The 17,882-nt window shown below is 31.3% G+C and overlaps 2 protein-coding genes across 4 annotated transcripts; both read left to right on the top strand.

The window, feature by feature from the left end:
* Nucleotides 1–1,187: 1,187 nt before the first annotated feature.
* Nucleotides 1,188–3,138, top strand: LOC123195705 (60S ribosomal protein L38). The gene is made up of 3 exons (XM_044609512.1): nt 1,188–1,288; nt 2,520–2,703; nt 2,827–3,138. The coding sequence occupies exons 1-3, from the start codon at nt 1,286–1,288 to the stop codon at nt 2,847–2,849; spliced, it is 210 nt and encodes a 69-aa protein (XP_044465447.1). The 5' UTR covers nt 1,188–1,285; the 3' UTR covers nt 2,850–3,138.
* A 593-nt stretch (nt 3,139–3,731) lies between these two features.
* LOC123195457 (protein TRIGALACTOSYLDIACYLGLYCEROL 2, chloroplastic-like) lies at nt 3,732–7,488 on the top strand. Of its 3 annotated transcripts, XM_044609153.1 has the most exons (8): nt 3,732–3,849; nt 4,315–4,857; nt 4,998–5,327; nt 5,438–5,498; nt 5,570–5,696; nt 6,080–6,170; nt 6,293–6,525; nt 7,155–7,488. In XM_044609153.1, the coding sequence occupies exons 2-7, from the start codon at nt 4,345–4,347 to the stop codon at nt 6,383–6,385; spliced, it is 1,215 nt and encodes a 404-aa protein (XP_044465088.1). In that variant the 5' UTR covers nt 3,732–3,849; nt 4,315–4,344; the 3' UTR covers nt 6,386–6,525; nt 7,155–7,488. The 3 variants fall into 3 exon arrangements, with proteins under 3 accessions (XP_044465088.1, XP_044465090.1, XP_044465089.1); XM_044609155.1 differs by lacking the exon at nt 5,438–5,498 and having other exon boundaries at nt 5,581–5,696; XM_044609154.1 differs by lacking the exon at nt 7,155–7,488 and having other exon boundaries at nt 6,293–6,618.
* The last annotated feature ends 10,394 nt before the right edge of the window (nt 7,489–17,882 follow it).

The raw sequence follows: 17,882 nt of genomic DNA, 5'->3' as shown, positions 1-17,882 counted from the left end.
TATTTTGATTATAAAACACTATCTAAACCAAACGCCTAATGTTTACTTAATTAATAAAAAGAAGAATGAAGGAAGATTTTCACAATACTAAGTAATTTGGTTTACTTGGTCAAGAAAAGAAGGAAAATCATTTAATTTTTGGATTATATTAATTTGATTCCCGTTCATACGCATACACAAAATTCACACAATTATTTGTGTTTACTTATTTTTTATTTTTTTCACCTTTTAATGCTTCTAGCCAAATATATTCCGATTATATAAGATGATACTAATTTGACTTACTTAAGTTTAAAAGAAATGAACACCGATGAAATCAAACTAAACTAAGTAGTGTTTCAATTGAACTTGATATGATAGAATTAAAATTGAACTCAAATTTGAGCTTGAACACATAGAGCTTATAAACTCTTAGTTTGGGTTTAAGTTTAAGACAACAATTATTGACTTGAGTTTGATTGAAAAATTATATTTAAATGTCTTAACTTTTAATAAATCATATTTAAACCTCATAATTTATATAGTTACAATTACTTCTCAAAATCAAAGTTAAGAAATAAAATTTTAAAAGTATAAATGTAAGATTTAAAACTTTTATAAATTTATTGATATTTCATTTAAGCTGTAAACTCGTGACTTTAACAAATTGACCAATTTGAAACTCAAATTTGGCTCAAGATTTAAACTCGAATAACTTAAGTTTAAACCCAACTAGCTCCTCGTGACTCAACACAATTTATACCATTAACTTGGACTAGGTAAATTATTTCCGCTTACTTATGTGAGTGAAAACTAAAAACAAATTTTACGTTATTATTTTTATTTACTCTACATAAGTAAAAAATTAATAAATTCATTTTAACTATACAACTTTACTCTACATTCATATGCATTATTGCATACACAAAATTCACACAACTACAAATAGATAATTTCAAAAGTTAATTAAGATTAAAAAATGCTTTTAATTATATTTTCCCTTTTGTTAATTTATTTACTAAAAATAAAATCAATCATAAATTATTTTTATATTCGAACTTTGCCACTTTTTGAAGTCATATTCAATTCCTATTGGGCTGAATTCAACTCTATTTGGGCTAAAAGGCCCAGAAGAGCAAAAAAGTAATATCAAAACATTAATAGGGTTAAAATAGGAAATTTAAGCCAATAAAATTTCTAGGGTTTATAATCAGGACATATATATAGTTAAAGTTGAATGGAGGTTTAGGGTTCGTTGGGCTTGCTTAGTTTTTCATCAGTTGAGAAGCAAATTCCTCAGCTAAAAATGGTACCTTCTGTCATTTGACTTCGTTCTTCATGTACTCCGTTGATCATGTTGTTAATTCAAAAACTTTATTTTGATCCTTCAGAGATAAGATGGATTTAAAGTTGCTTATTTTTGATAAGTAGAATTTTAGATGCATTTATATGAGTGGTGATGAATTGTTAGATCTAGTTTGGCTGTTTTGTCATCTGTGTGAGGTTTAGTTTTTCATTAGATATATATTTTATTTTTGATAAGATAGTTTCTGCGTATGTATTTGTAGTGTTGATGGAGTGATGTGTCGGTAAGTGTTGTTTTATATCATTTGGGTTTCTTTTATCTCTGGGTTTTTTTTTGTTTTTGTGTAATAATTTATTTTTGGGTTGAAGTTTTGGTGGATATTTGGGGTTGCTGAAGTGATTGGAGAGTGATTGTTTTGAAGCGTATGAGTTTTAACGTGATGAGTTAGTTTTGATTAGAGAGGGGATTATATGGAAAATATAAATTTTAAATTTGAAAATATTCTGAAGTTGCAGAGGACAGGTTAAGAAGATTTGCACTCTTTATGATTAGAATGAACTGAAGCTTAGTAAGTTGGGAAGAGAGCATTTGTTGGTTAAATTGATGGATTTTTTAATGCTAGATTTTCTCATTTCTAGCCCAGCTTAGGCCGTGGAAAGTTTCTTCTAGAGTTATGATACCAAAGAATATGGAATTGAATTGAATCTAAAGATAAGCAGATATGAATAGATAAGCTGCAGTTTTTTACTTGAGTGAGATGTGGCATGGGCAATTAAAGGCTGAAGTAATAGTTTTTTACTTGAAGGCTTTGCTTAAAGCATTTAGGTTTGGACTGAATGCTATTTAAAGGTTGCTATAAGTTTGGTACAATTTTTGTTGTATCTAAGATCTTTTAGACATTTCGGGTCTGCTTCTTTTTTTAAATTCTTAAGAGTGTGTTTAGATTAGATCTGAAGAACATTTTGGTTTTTCTGAACTAATAATGTTGAGAGTTCTCTAAATCTTACTCTCACTTCAGAGGGCATGTTGAGATTGCAATTGAAATGCTCACAATGTTTTAAGCTTTGTAGAATTTCAGTTTAATGACTGTTCACGTCTTGATTACTAATTTTTATATTATTAATGTGATACGTGTTTGTGCTTATTCAGCTGTTGCAGCTAATATGGCTATATTTAGTTGTGTTGTACTTTCTGCGATTGTGTTAAAAGCTTTTGTTTTATGATTGTTACATAGCCTAAGCAAATCCACGAGATCAAGGATTTCCTTCTCACTGCCAGAAGGAAGGATGCTCGATCTGTGAAAATCAAGAGGAGCAAAGATGTTGTCAAGTTCAAGGTCCGCTGCTCTAAGTACCTCTACACCCTTTGTGTGTTTGATTCAGAGAAGGCCGACAAGTTGAAGCAGTCTCTTCCCCCAGGTACTTTTTCATTTACGTTTCATCTTATCTGTTTTTTTTCCTTTTTTTTTAATGCAGCGACAACCAAACATGATTGTAGTAGCGTTTTCCTTCTTAATTTGTGTTTGCGGTAAATGTATGCAGGTTTGAGCGTTCAAGACCTGTGAATGCAGGCCAGAGCAAGAAGCTTGTTCATTGTTTACTAGGAGATGAGCACTAGATTTTACATTTATGTTTTGCTGAAGTACTGTGTAACTGCAATATGCTTGGTGTTTTCTTCATCGTTATTTTTAGGTGAATGTGAGTGACCGCCAGTTGATATTATGGGAATTTAAACTTGATTTACTGTTTGCAGCTTTTGTCCAATTAACATTTGTTTGGCCAAATGCATTAAGAAGTTTTGACAAAATGGCCTTGCCGATTAACTGAAATGGTGATGCGCTGGCATTTGTTTCATTTGAAAGCTTGTACAGATGGTGTTTTTGTTATCTCAATGTGGGTTGTATCTAAATTAGAATTGTGTTTATTGTATTAATACAAAACAATCTCCGTGAAAAACTATACATAGGTAAGGTGTATCAAATGGTGATATGATATGGTAGATACATTATATTCAGTGATAAAATTATATTATCGGCATAAATTAATATATTTTTTTAAAGTAATGAGAATTGGATAGAGATATGTGTGAAATTATTAATTTTATGAAGTATTTTATGATATTTTTAAAAAAAAATTACATGATTACTATAATTTTTATTAATTTATTATTATTATTTTAAAAAATGCATATCTTTTAATAAAATATATAATATAAAAAAATTAGGTTTTTAATTCATGGTTGGATAAGCAAGTCACTGTATTTTTTCTAGATTTTAGTGTCGGTGGTGGGTGGGACTGTTGCGATGGGTGTTGGGGTGAATGTGGAGGTGGGTCGAGGGTATTAAAGTCATTCAGAGGGATTGGTAGAGGGTATTAAGGTCATTCAGTCTCATTCCGTTACGCCTAACGGAAAAGATTTAACGGCTCCAAGTCCAAGTAGATTAATCCTGATCGGGTATAACCCGGGGGATTTGGTGGAGAAACCAAAAGAACAAAACCCAAGCAATAGTTTTTGTCGCCTTTAACTCAGTCAAAAGATCTTCGAATTCGTGAGTGGAATTCAAGGTAAACCCAGTTATTGTTTTTCTTCTTAAATCTATTCATTTTATTGGTTTGTATTGTTCTTATGTTTTTTTAGTTTGACTCTGAACCGTTTGGCTAGTGAGAAAATGTTAAGAAATGGTTGGAAAACCAAGTTTCGTAAACCCCATTGAATTCTTTAGTTGCTTTATAATCATTTTAGATTTCTGGGAATTTTTTTTTGGGTGAATTAGTAGTTGCTGAATCGGATTTTATGTTAGTTTTATTTGGGATTTTTCTGGGTTGATTTTGGTTGAAGAGAAAGTGGATTAGGCATATTGTAGTATTTTGTATTGATAACAAGTATGACTTCGCATAGTTAGATAAGTGAAAGTCTCGGCTGCTGAAGACTTATGTAAAATGCAATTCTAGTTTTGTTGAATTTGGCTGGAGGGAGTTGCTACTGCTGACAGTATATAAAACTTGTGTGGTTGCTGTTGGTCATTGCAGCAACTTAGTTGAACTGGGATTCTCTAAAAGATGGTTGGGAATTTATTGGTCTCAGCTTCAACAAACCCTGCTATGTTATCTTCATCAAGGAGTACTGTTCCATGCGTTTCCTTAAAATTGTGGCCTTGTCTTCCACCAAAACCGAAAGCAAAATTTACTCCGGTAAGAGCTTTGTCTGCTGATACAGGACATAACCACTATTCCTCAGAGGCAAAGAATCCACTGTCTGTTGTTTTGGATGTTCCTCGGAATATTTGGAGGCAAACGTTACGTCCACTGAGTGATTTTGGGTTTGGTCGGAGGAGCATTTGGGAAGGTGGGGTGGGGCTGTTTCTTGTGTCTGGCACAGTGCTTCTTGCTCTCAGTTTAGCTTGGTTGAGAGGTTTTCAACTGCGGTCTAGATTTAGAAAATATTTGGCTGTATTTGAGTTTTCTCAAGCCTCGGGCATTTGTACGGGAACACCTGTGAGGATTAGAGGGGTGACTGTTGGCAATGTTATCCGTGTTAACCCTTCTCTGAAAAGCATTGAAGCAGTTGTTGAGGTTTGCTGCCTTAGTGTTATGCATTTTTAATTTGACCCTAATTCCATTTTGACAGTGAAATATGTGGAGTGAAGTAAAGAACTAATTGAAAATATTTGGTTTAAATTTTCACTTAAAGAGTGAACTTTTTTTCTCTGTAGATTGAAGATGATAAAGTTATAATACCTCGAAACTCACTAGTGGAGGTAAACCAGTCGGGTCTTCTAATGGAAACTCTAATTGATATAACACCTAGGGATCCAATTCCAACACCTTTGACAGGGCCCCTAGACCCAGAATGTGCTAAGGAAGGTCTAATTCTCTGTGATAGACAAAAGATGAAAGGATATCAAGGAGTTAGTTTGGATGTATTGATAGGGATATTCACTCGTCTTGGACGCGAAATGGAGGAAATTGGTGTTGCCAATACCTATTCTCTGGTTGAACGAGTTTCTTCTGTCATTGAAGAGGCAAAACCACTACTTAGAAAGGTTTGATGTGCCCTTTCCATGTATCCATGTTTAACCTGTTCAATTTATTTGTTTGACTGATATATCTCAGTATATATTAAGTCTCAATAAATTTCACTTTTTCAATTTAGAGAAGCTGTTCTTGTGGGACTAGGACATTGCCTGAATCAGATTTTACTATGTCCATGCACAGTTGAGCTCTATCTTTAACTGCACTGAACATTTGATCTATTATCATGCATAAACTGTTGGCTTTGATTTAGTGATGTCTCAGATTCAAGCCATGGCTGAAGATGTTCAACCTTTGCTAGCTGAGGTTCATGATAGTGGTCTGCTTAAGGAAGTTGAGTATTTAACCAAAAGCTTGACTCAAGCATCAGATGATTTGAGGTACATCCTTCCTATTCTATTCCTCCATTAACTGTGTCTAGCTGTAAGCCTATCATTATAAGTAGTTAAATGTAATTGTATGTTTTAACACAGAAACTAGTTGCTTGCTGGGTAAATTAGTATTTTATTAAAATTTAGATCGAAATTCTAATAGGTCTTTTTCAGCCATCATGAAATGCATGTGCTCAACAAGTTGACTCAATATATTCTCATTGCTTTTGAACTTGGCTTTTCGATAATTTACCATCAGCAAGTTTTTATTGACACGATATGTGATCAAAACTCAAATGTAAACTGTCTCTTATAGAGGTAATGAAAGAGGTTTTTTGACCTTGAAAATTAGACAAAGTACCATTCATGATTCTCACTTTCGTTCTCTACAGAAGGGTGCATTCGTCGATTATGACCCCTGAGAACACTGAATTGATTCAAAAGTCCATATACACCCTGATTTTCACTTTGAAGAACATAGAGGTGAGGTTCTACTCTGCTACATTCTTTACCCACATCTAATTACCGTATGAATCAATTGTCTTTGCTTAAATCTAAATTGTTTAATCTTTCTGTTACCCTTTTTAATTCTTCCACCATTGCAGAATATAACTTCTGATATTCTGGGATTCACTGGAGATGAGGCTACTAGACGGAATCTGAAACTACTTATTAAGTCCCTCAGCCGGTTGTTGTGAAGACAAGCAAAGGTTGAAATAAGATATTAGCACATAACAGTCAATTAGATGATAAGAAATCATTTTTTACCCTCATTTATCAAAGAGGAGAGAAGCTGATGTGTCAAGTCTTCTGGGTGGATACACCTTTGATGTGATAGGTAGGTGGTGCACTATTTTTTTGGATGTTAATGTCAAAGAAAATTGTTTTGAATATATATTACAATAATAGAAGTTGTCTATGGTTTTCAGAAGCTTTGTTCATATAGAAAATCTTTGTTGCCAAATTCTTAGCATTCTCCATTTCTTCGCTTGGAATTCAACTTATATGTTTAGTATGTTTTGATTCATAGCCATCCATTCTGTAGCTTCATCAAGAGCCCATATCAATCTTCAATTAACTTGAACTATACAATTTCAGGGATTGTCTATGTGCTTCTTAGGCTACTTTCTCTAATTTTGCTTCTTTCTTTTTATGCTTCTGTGACTGGTTTTTCACTTGCAGGGCTTTGTTTATATCTTTTGCCTGAAGATGATTTTATTGTTGTTTATTTTTCATGAGTGGGTAGGGTTTTTTATTATATTTTTTTTGTAGATGCATTTATGTGGGTTTTTTCTATCATGTTAGTTTTCCATATTTTTTGTGATTTTTTTCCAGGATAATTATGTATGCACGTGCATATATAGTGTTGATGGATTGATTTTAGAGCAAGTGTTGTTCTGGATTTCTTAGGTCTGTCTTAGCATCTGGGTTTGTTATTTTTAATCAAATTATTATTTTTGTTTATAGGGTTAAAGTTTTGCTGGATATCTGTTTTGATGAAGTGATTGGAGAGCGAGTGCTTTGAAGGGTTTGAGTTTTGATGAGATGGGTTGTTTGTGGCTTACAGAAGGCAGAGTCAGCTTTCAGATATGCGAAGTGGTTAGAAATATGATTCCAAAGTTGGTAAAGACACAATATCTGGTTTTGTTTAATGAGGGAAATTAAATTAAATTCCCTATTATATACAAAACTAAGCAAAAATGTGCATAGTTTTGCTCATTAAGCAAAAATGTCTCAAAATGTGAAATAACCAAAATACCTTTTATATATTCCAATAAAACCCATCAATTTTATCACGAAATCACTGTGTATTTTAAAACTGAAATTTGTGATTCATGAATTCACTATATATTATCACGAGGCATCACAAGACTGGCCATTTATGGTGAATTTTTGTAATTTTTTGATGACAAAAATGACCAACGAGGTTAGTAAATAATTTCTTATCAATTTTCAATCATTTTGGTGTTGATATTTGTTACGATCCTAAATGCAAGGTATGAGACTTGGATCCCACATTGGAAAGTATGGACAACTAATGTGGGGTTTATATGGCCTTGGGCTCTCCCATCTCAATAGTTAGCTTTTGAGGTGTGGTTCTCCTAAGGTTCATATCATTTGGTATCAGAGCTATCACCATGTCTCTCAGTTGCAATCGTGCGGCGTGGGTGGTGACGCCGGCATTGCAGTGTTCGCCCGGGGCTAGCAGGGAGCTAGCGCACAGCCAACCCGCGTGGGCGCCGGGGCTGCGAAGCGTGGTGGTATGTTACGATCCTAAATGCAAGGTATGAGACTTGGATCCTACATTAGAAAGTATGGACAACTAATGTGAGGTTTATATGGTCTTGGGCTCTCCCATCTCAATAGCTAGTTTTTGAGGTGTGGTTCTCCTAAGGTTCGTATCATTTATATCAAGTTTATGTGTTGAGTCCTTTATGTTATTTTGTTTTAGATTACGTGAGTTGAGTCTTTTGTGTTCTTGTTCTTAGCGTAGCTGGACTGTATTAGCTGTGGGAAATCAGTTTGGTTTTGTGAGAGATGGGCATTTGCTTTTGTACACTCGCCAAAACATCATGGATTAATATTATTCAGCTTTAAATGATACGAACCTTAGGAGAACCACACCTCAAAAACTAGCTATTGAGATGGGAGAGTCCAAGGCCATATAAACCCCACATTAGTTGTCCATACTTTCCAATGTGGGATCCAAGTCTCATACCTTGCATTTAGGATCGTAACAATATTTCACTGATTAAAGATTTTATACATTTTAGAGTTAAGGTTTTCGATATGAACAATCTATTTTTTTGGTCTATTTTTACATGTTTAGGATTATTTTCTTGAGGACTTTTGTGTTATAGTAGATATGGATTTGTTTGGTATTGAAATGGAAGTCAAAAAATGCATTTGGGGTCAAAAAATGTGGTGGCGATGTTGTTTGCGATTAAGTTATACAACTCGCATCTCGCCAGTTGGGTAGATTAAAGCGAGTTTTGAAACAATATGTAACTTTGTGATAACATGCGATAGAGGGAGAAAAGCAAGTTTTTAAATAGTAACTATTTGTGACAACATGCAATTGGGGGGGAGGGGGGGAGCAAGTTTTTAAATAATGACTCTTTGTGACATTTTGCGATAAGGGGAAATTGCAATTTTTTAGGTTTAGGTAGACATATTGTAATTTTATGGGTTTAGGGGGTAAATTGAAATTTTTAGGGCTAGGTAGCAAGTTGAATTATGAGTTTTATTGGTGGGGGAAGAAATGAAATTGTTATGGATTAGAGGGGGCAAATTGAAATTTGACATGATTATGGGGACAAATTAAAATTGTTTCTATCTTAAGGTTTTTAGATGTGTAGTTTTAAAATTTTCAGTCCTATTTTAGAATTATTACGATAATTGATAAATTTTATTTATTTAGGAGATATGTACAATTCATATGAAGGTTTTTGAATATATAGTTTTTGAAATTCTAGTCGATTTTTTTAAATTATTTCAAGAATTGATAAATTTTACATATTTAGTGGATATATGCATTTCATATAAAGATTTTTTAATGTGGAGATTTCTAATTTTCAATCTTTTTTTTTTCAAATTATTATGAAAATTGTTGTGATAATAATTTTATTATTTTTTGACAAAAAGAACAAAAAGATTTAAAAAGAAAAAGAAAACGTGAGGAGCAAAGGTGGGAATCAAGATTTCCTTTGAGAGTCTATATTTCTTGAAGGAGATAACAATCTAGGTAAAATGAAAACTAATGGGCCTGATCAAGTCCATCTTAACCACAAGACAATTGGAAATATTTGAGAGTTTATTTTGGATATTTTTCACGGTTTAGAGACATGAGATTTAGCGCAGTTTTGATTCACTTATTTATATTAAGAAAGGTTAGAAGAAATGACATAAGAGACTAGTTGTGGTTTTGAATCAATGGGGTTGATGTGAGGTTCAACCTATATGAGTTTGCTCTTGTTACTGACTTTCATTTCAAGTTTACTAACATTGTAATGTTTATGACATGGGATGCCAGAAATAAGACCAAGGATCCATATTTTAGGGTGTTGAATTGTTGAACCACGTTGATATTGAGAGAGTATTTAATGCGAGGCTATGGGCGGTGTTAAATTAACTTAGTTGCATTGTCTCCATATGGTGTTATTGGGGAACAATGAGTGAAAAAAGGTTGATAAGTGGTTTCTTCAGTTGGTTGATCACTGATGAGGCAAATTGAAGTGGAACACAATGTATCGATCTATATGCAAAGCCATTATGAGGTTATCGTCGGACTTGCCTAGCACTAGTAAGAGAAAGTATAGTATCGTGGGATTTTCATAGGCTTTGCAGATAAATTGATCAGTGTAAATAATTTTTTTTATTATCGGTAAATTGATGGAATCTAAACTTTTATTTTATATTACAATTTTTGGATATACAAGATTCTTGACTCTATGAATGAATGGGTGGATCTAGTAGATTGTTTTGCATTTTTATGTATGTTCCAGTGGATGTCAAAAGACCTCTCAGGGTAGGGTGATACATGATATATATTTAATGAAAATAAGGTTAGTAACTTTAAATTGATTAATTAATTAACAAAATGCTAATTGTTATATTTTAATGAGTAGAATAATATAAATTTCTCGTTGATAACTATCCCAAATGAGAAGCAGTTGAAATGGTAAATCAATGTTGTTGGTTACTTTGTATCAATGAGTCCACTTTCTTTCTCTCCTCCACCAGTATCGACATTATTATCATCATCATCGACTTCTACAAACAACGTCCTTATCATCACACATTGATCCCACTCCTCTCGTGTCACCTATCGTTGATCCTACTCCTTTTATGTCACTTGTCATTGAGCTCACTTTTATTTCTTTATTCATTGAACTTTTGTTGTTGAGTCGATTACTATCAGTGACTTGGGTATGCTCCTCATGATGGAGCCTCTATTGCCTACGCTTGCCAGCATGGCCCCCACGATGTCCATATTTGATGTTGCATTGACAAGATAAGGCAATCTTATATTGGACGGGATGCGATATGAGATGTTTCTTTTGCAAGAAAAGATGTCTGGTCAGATGTCTCGTCTGGAGGCTTGAATGAGTCATTTGAAGGACATCGTGACACATATTCAATCAGATACAATCACTCAAGTGAAAATGGCACATGTATATATTAAGTTTATTTATTCATTATTTATTTATTTATTTACTTGTTAGTGTGACATTTACATATTTGTGTAGGGTTCTAGTGATGGTGGTAGTAGGCTCTCACCCATATGTGTTGTGATTCCATCTCCTCCTCTAGCCAATGTTAGTAATTATTTGTTATGACATTTTATATGAAATATTGTTAAACAATTTATTATTAAATTTCATACAGGTACTAACTGTGAGAGACTATTGATTTAAAGTTCTCCACGTACATTGTCCCCTATCATAGAAGTATGTACATTATTGTTTTGAATTTAGTTGAATGTAGTTAAATCTAACAGGGTGATAGAATTTTTATTCTTTGTATTTTTATGATAAACGATTGTATTTCATAACTGACCTCTTTGATATTGTGAGTAAAAAGGTGATTGATATTAACTTACAAGGGGATAAGCTGATCAATGTCCTTTCATAGGGACATGGTGATGAGATATATCCATAATTAAATGTATTTTTTCTTTAATATATTGATAACTGAAAATATTATATTCCTTCCCTAATCTATCTCGGGGGTACAAATGGGAAACTTGACAACACAAGAGGATTTCCTTGCTAAATCTTCTCCTTTGTACATCTAAAATATAACGTTAGCCCATTTCATTGTGTTAATTAAAATGAATCATTGAATTAACAAATTTGTATATTTTGTTAAGTTGGTAGGGACAACTCATGGTAGGGTTATTTAGAAGGGTTCGTTTGTTTGCACTCTGTACACAAACTTGCTCAAATTGAGGGAGAAACGAGTGATTTAGACAATTCCTTTCTCGGTTGCAAAGCGTGAGGAAGCTTTCTAGAAATGGTACGAGGAAGCTCAAACATCAAAGAACCATAAGGTCTACTATATAAGAGCCAAGTCTAAAGCGACATTTTGACACACTGTTGTCAAGTTGCCTTAGTGGTTGATTGACGATGTAAATGATCTATATCCATTGACTTTGTTTAAATGTTTTATATATTCATGAAAACATATTAATTTGTGTTTTCTTGTTGATCACTAACATGTAAATTCCTTACTGGCATTACTATGTTGACATCAACACGAGTACTAGGTCGTCGTCCCATAGAGTTTGATGATAACCTACACATTCTTCGTAGGGCATGTCGACATGACATACGATAGTTGGAGTACCACCTTTCTAAGTGAGTACGAGTGGCCAGAACTTTTCACAAAAATGGTTGAGGCGGATTATACACTTGATTTATTTTACTGACCATGGGAGGTAGTCAATTGGGTGTTGTATATGTGTGTTTCATTATAATTTATTTATATACAACACGTGTCTCTAATATAATTTCTTAATTTTTGTATGTTTTTATACTTATAAACTTCAATTGTGCTTACTGGGTTGTTGGGGTCATAGATCTACATGAGTGGATGAACACTATATATGACTCCTAAGTGACTTTTACAAGCAGCCATGAAGGGTTAGCACATCAGATACAACCGTACACCACCTTCATCCTGGTAGTATTGGCGTCCACGAGTTTTTGGTCCACATAGGCTATACACCATAACATGATCACTTAACATTGTGTTGAGTAGAAGTTGTCCCCTAGTACGCCAAAGGTTTCGATAATTACGACGTTCTTATGATGCACTTCATAAAGTGTATGGCGCTTGAGTAGTGTTTGGATTTCCCCTTTGAATCCCCCACGTTGATACTTAGACATTTGATTTTAGAGTTGTATTTTCGTTATATCGATTAGATCATGAATACATATGTTTATTTATGATTGGTTATTCATATGATTTCATATTTGCTATGTATATATTTTATTTACGATATTTTATTACTTATGCATATGATTTCATAATTTATCTGTTTTATGAGATGTCTGAAACATGTATACCAAAAGTTCATAAGTAATTTTAATACAATTAAAAAAAATGTACTAGTAGTAATAGGTTAAAATTCCCAAAAGCAACGAAATCTTGGTCTTAGATATAACTCTAAGAAGTGTAAAATTATAAAGAATAAGAATCTATCCAATTTTTCAACAGTATGTCTAAAACATAAATAATATTGATATAAGATTCTATGTATTACATCTTATTTCAATAAGTACATAAATCAAACTAAATAGAAGGTTGAGACTATGTAGATTTCTTTTCTTTATCTTTTCTTGATGAACTCAGTGGCACGAAGCTTGAAATCAGTGCTAGGCTCTTGCAATTTGATCATACATGCCTAGGTTGATTATATTGACTATAAACCTTTAGTATAACGACCTCATCCTATAAACATCATTGATTTCTATTCGAAGGATGCTCAGTTGATGAAGATCGAGAAATGGTGATAGGATAACTCTTTCCTCCTCAGCATGTAACCATTTTGATTAATCCCTTAGTGGATTGACAACTTTTACATACATTTTATGGTAGAATTCAGTGGTGTAGAAAGGATGAACCCATATTAGAAATTGGTGAACCTCATATGTTTTGCAACAACAATGACATGCTTACATGGAATATGTGAAAGCTAAAATTTTATGCACGTGCATTGTCTACTCATGAAAGTCCATAATACCCATGCATCCGTTATTACTTATAACCTGGTACCAAACATTTGTAATTGAATGAACTTCTAAGTTTGCAAACTTCAAAACATGACGGGCGAACTTCTCTTCTGTTCATGGTGTAACCTGGTCGAGGCATTCATCTACAATTTTAAAAAACGTTAACATATCTTTTAGTAAATAAGCATTAAGTGTAAAAAACAATGATTAATTAGATAATTAGTATTAACACTTTACATACTTACATGGTTTCTCATTTCGTAACACTATTGTTGTAAGGTGCCTCGAATGAACTCGACCATCATTGTGATACGTAAACTTTGTTTGTGTCTTACAAGTGCATTAAATGACTCTGCGATATTAGTTCTCATTATGTTATACTTGAGGCCTAAAAAATGTGTCCTGCTCCATCGGTGATACCCTACCTCATGTAGGTAATCCTTTTCTTCAAGATGCACCTCATTAATAGATCTCATCATGATATCAAAATCTACCCATGTATAAGCCGTTACTGTTTTCTAGTATAAACACGAGACTTGTGAGTTATGCTTGTACTTTGATCGCATGTCTACAAAGAAGGTCATGACAACAACATCCATGGTGTACAAGCAAAAATACCTCAGCTATTACAAATTATATAACATGATGCCAATATGAGACTATTACTAACTCTGGTACTTTACTGATATAATCTTTAAACTTCGTTAAAAACCAACATCACGTTAGATGATATTTTTTTTTCCACGCCAAAAGCTATTGAGTAGATTTGGTTATTACTATCCAAGGCTATGATGAGAAATAAATATCCTAGATATTGACTTTTAAGAAAACAGTGTCAATGCAAATAACCGGTTGAAAATATCATTGAAATACATAAATAGAACAACTCAATGCCATGAAAAAGTACTAAAAGTGATGTTCTTCATTTGTTTGTATATGCATCATGGTACTCGAATTATCATACTCTAAATTATAACAATAATCTAGTAAGAGCATAAATAACTCTTTCGATGAGTCCCTCAATGACTATAATGCCTAATTTCTTACCTGAAAAAATCTATGAATATGATATATCACTTTTATACCTGTTAATGATGTTGATAATCATTTCCTTAGGCTAATGAATATGATCAATTAACACGAATTTCAATGTCATTAATTGGCCTAAAGTTCAAGCTTTAACTTGCTTGTGATGTGACTTTATCTGATCTTTTAAACATGTGTGAAAAGGATGTATAGAACAGATTTAGAATAAGTCATTGGGTTTTATTCTTCTTCCTAAAGATACCATTCACATTTCTCATCAATGTACTTAAGTTTTTATCTCTCTATGTTTGAATTGACCACTTTGTACTAAACTCCTTTCTCCAATGTAAATTGAGCCACTGCATCTCTCTATATTTTTATATTATTTTATTTAACCCTCTTATATATTATTGAATATCAAAATACTCCCTTAATTTTGGCGTATTACATTTAACACCCTCATATTTTATTTAATTTTAAAATACCCCTTATATTTATTTAACATTTCATTTAACATTTTCATACATTGTTTGATATTGGAATGCCCCTATATTTTTCTAATATTTTTCATTTAACACCTTCATACATTGTCTAATATAAAATATTGCCTATATTTTTCTAACATTTTTTAACCCCCTCATATATTGTCAAATATTCAAATGCCCCCACAATTCTATGTTAGTATTTAAAATATATGAACTTGATTTAATGAATAAATTAAGTTTTGGGTTAAAATTTATATAAATCGCTTATTATCGAGAATAATTATTTTTTGATTCGAACTCAGAAGTATGAATTTTCTTCCTTTTGAACAAATCTACAGTGTTAGATATTAAGTGAAAAATGAAAATTTGAATGGTGTGAGGAAGGAATGAGGGTGAGAGTTTATATAGAATTTGTGAAGAGAATTATATACTAAAACCTTTAAAACACGTTAATAATCTTACTAACAAAGTCAAATTTTACTACCAAGTAATAAAATAAAATATTTAAATAAAATAAAAAATAATATGAGTAACTATAATTATATAAAAATATAACTATATACAATTTATAAGGATTTCAGTTGTTGTTAATATATTCTTTCAACTTTTATATAATTTATCCTTAATAAATTTTATTAAAATAACATTTATCTAAACATTTGAATAAGTTTATATTACTTTTGTGTCAATTCTAATACTACTTAATTTAGTTTCGATTCATATTGAGTTGATTCAAAATAAATTTATGTAAAAAAACACTCATCCTAGCCCAATTTTTTTTTGTATCGTGTTATATTAAATTAACAGATTAAGTTAAAAATTGCCAACTCTAATTGCCACCTAAAGCTATTACATGATCTCAATTCACTGAAAATATTCGTATTAAGTTGTGCAAAATAAAATATTCAATCCCCAACCAAAAACAAAAAGATACTATAAAGTGGTTGGAAGACATTACCCTGGGGGGTACGCACGTTTATTGAATAATCAATAATAGAAAACAAGTTCCCAAAATATCAACAAGAGAATATTTAATGGTATTTGACTGATATATTTAATTGTATATTCATTAAAAATATCTTTTACTAATGTTTTGGAAACTGGATTGGATATTGATCTGATAGGGGGATGCTCTACTCTAATTGGTGGTCGAATCAATTGATTGATAATCAGACTATTTAATTGTTTAAATATTTAAGAAATTTTTATATAATTTATTATTAAATATAAAATTTGACTTATTTAATAATAAGTACTCTTAGTTTAATGGTGTATATATTCAAATGTGATAAATAAAGTTTTGGGTTTAAGTTACAAATACTTATTTGTAAAATTTTAAAACCCTAAATATTTATTTACGACTAAATTTTTATTAAAATCTTAGTTAAGATTGAGAGTAAAACCATTATTTATTAAAAAATATTAAAAAATTAAAGTTTTATCATTTTTAGTCTCTATATTTAAAAATTTATAATTTTCCCCACCCAAAGTTTTCAAGCTTTGAAATATGACTATTTTACCTCCAAAATCCCTAGGTTTTCCTTCTTTCCTCACCAATGACTATCTCCGATGATGACAACCTCTGAAATGAGACAAAAGAGCTAGTGTCATCTCTGATAGAGTTTTTTTGTCTCTGTTGATGAAGAGATGTCATTTCTTTGTCGACAAAGACGAAGATGGGTCTACTCTCTTGTCTCATTTTCGAAAGTCATCGTCAGCAATAAAGGGAGAAAATCGTCACCGATAAAGGAAGAAAGAAAACCTAAGAATTTGGAGATTGAAATAGACATTTTGCAAAATTTGAAAATTTTGGATGGAAGAGAATTATGAGATTGTTAAATTTGAGGAGTAAAATAAGATAAAATTTTAATTTTTTAATAAATAATAATTTTATTTTTAATTTTAACTAAAATTTTTAATAAAAATTTAATCATAAATAAGCATTTAATTTTTTAAAAATTTATAAATATTTATATAGTCATTTCATTAAAATTTGGGTGCGAAATAGCTCTTTGGCCTTTAAAACACGTGAAATTCATTAGCAGATTTGATAGCTCAAACATGCACCGACAAATTTTATTTATCACATAATTTTTATATTGGGAAATGTTAAATATTTCATTATCGCTGTGGCTGCCCCTTCTTGTCTTTTTCCTTCCATCACGTGAACTATTTCATTGTTTTGAGTTGAATCCGGTTCAGAAATAACTCTGATTTGGATAATGAAGACATTTGCATAGCAAGAATTGGGAGAATTGGGCCATCTATAAGGCCCAGTTTGGTAAAAATCTAACAAATTGATATTTATGATACAACTCATAATAAATTCAAGGTACATTTGTTTTAAATAATTCTAATAATTTTATTTTACCAAGGTTTATATATATATATATATGTATGTATGATAATATAATAGATAATTTAATTATTATATCTATTTTAAGGATAAAGAGATTATCAGCCAATTTTAATTTTGTTACATTTTTTTTTTATGTATTAAAATTTTAAGATAAAAATACTATCAATTTTAATTAAAATAACAAATAAGAGGTATAATATTTTATAAAAATATTTTAATTAACTAATTAATTTCATAACTTGACAATATGAAAATATTCTAATAGATTATCAACATGTAAAATATTTTAGAAAAACATACAAAACAAATACTTTAATATTTAATATTAAATACTCTTAGTTTAATGAATTTAAAAAAATTAATTTTTTATATTGATTATGTCAAACCTAGTTTTATATTTGGTCGAATCAAATAGTTCAAATAGTTTAATCCAGTTTAATTGCAAATCAAAACTGGTTTAACTAGTAATTGATGGTTCAACTAATTAGATCGATCATTTCAATCTGGTTTTTAAAACTATGACCCCTTAAAACTAAAAGCAAATTATTTGTTTTAAAAAAATAGGTATAAAAAAACAAAAAGATCTTTA

This window comes from Mangifera indica, chromosome 14, assembly GCF_011075055.1.
Source record: "Mangifera indica cultivar Alphonso chromosome 14, CATAS_Mindica_2.1, whole genome shotgun sequence".
Taxonomy (NCBI): domain Eukaryota; kingdom Viridiplantae; phylum Streptophyta; class Magnoliopsida; order Sapindales; family Anacardiaceae; genus Mangifera; species Mangifera indica.
This window is presented reverse-complemented; position numbering and strand designations above follow the sequence as displayed.

Coding starts and splice junctions, on each gene's coding strand:
- LOC123195457 (XM_044609153.1), top strand. CDS start 4,345: ATGGTTGGGAATTTATTGGTCTCAGCTTCAACAAACCCTGCTATGTTA. Junction 4,858..4,997: donor GCATTGAAGCAGTTGTTGAG/GTTTGCTGCCTT, acceptor TTTTCTCTGTAG/ATTGAAGATGATAAAGTTAT. Junction 5,697..6,079: donor CAAGCATCAGATGATTTGAG/GTACATCCTTCC, acceptor CGTTCTCTACAG/AAGGGTGCATTCGTCGATTA.
- LOC123195705 (XM_044609512.1), top strand. Junction 2,704..2,826: donor GAAGCAGTCTCTTCCCCCAG/GTACTTTTTCAT, acceptor AAATGTATGCAG/GTTTGAGCGTTCAAGACCTG.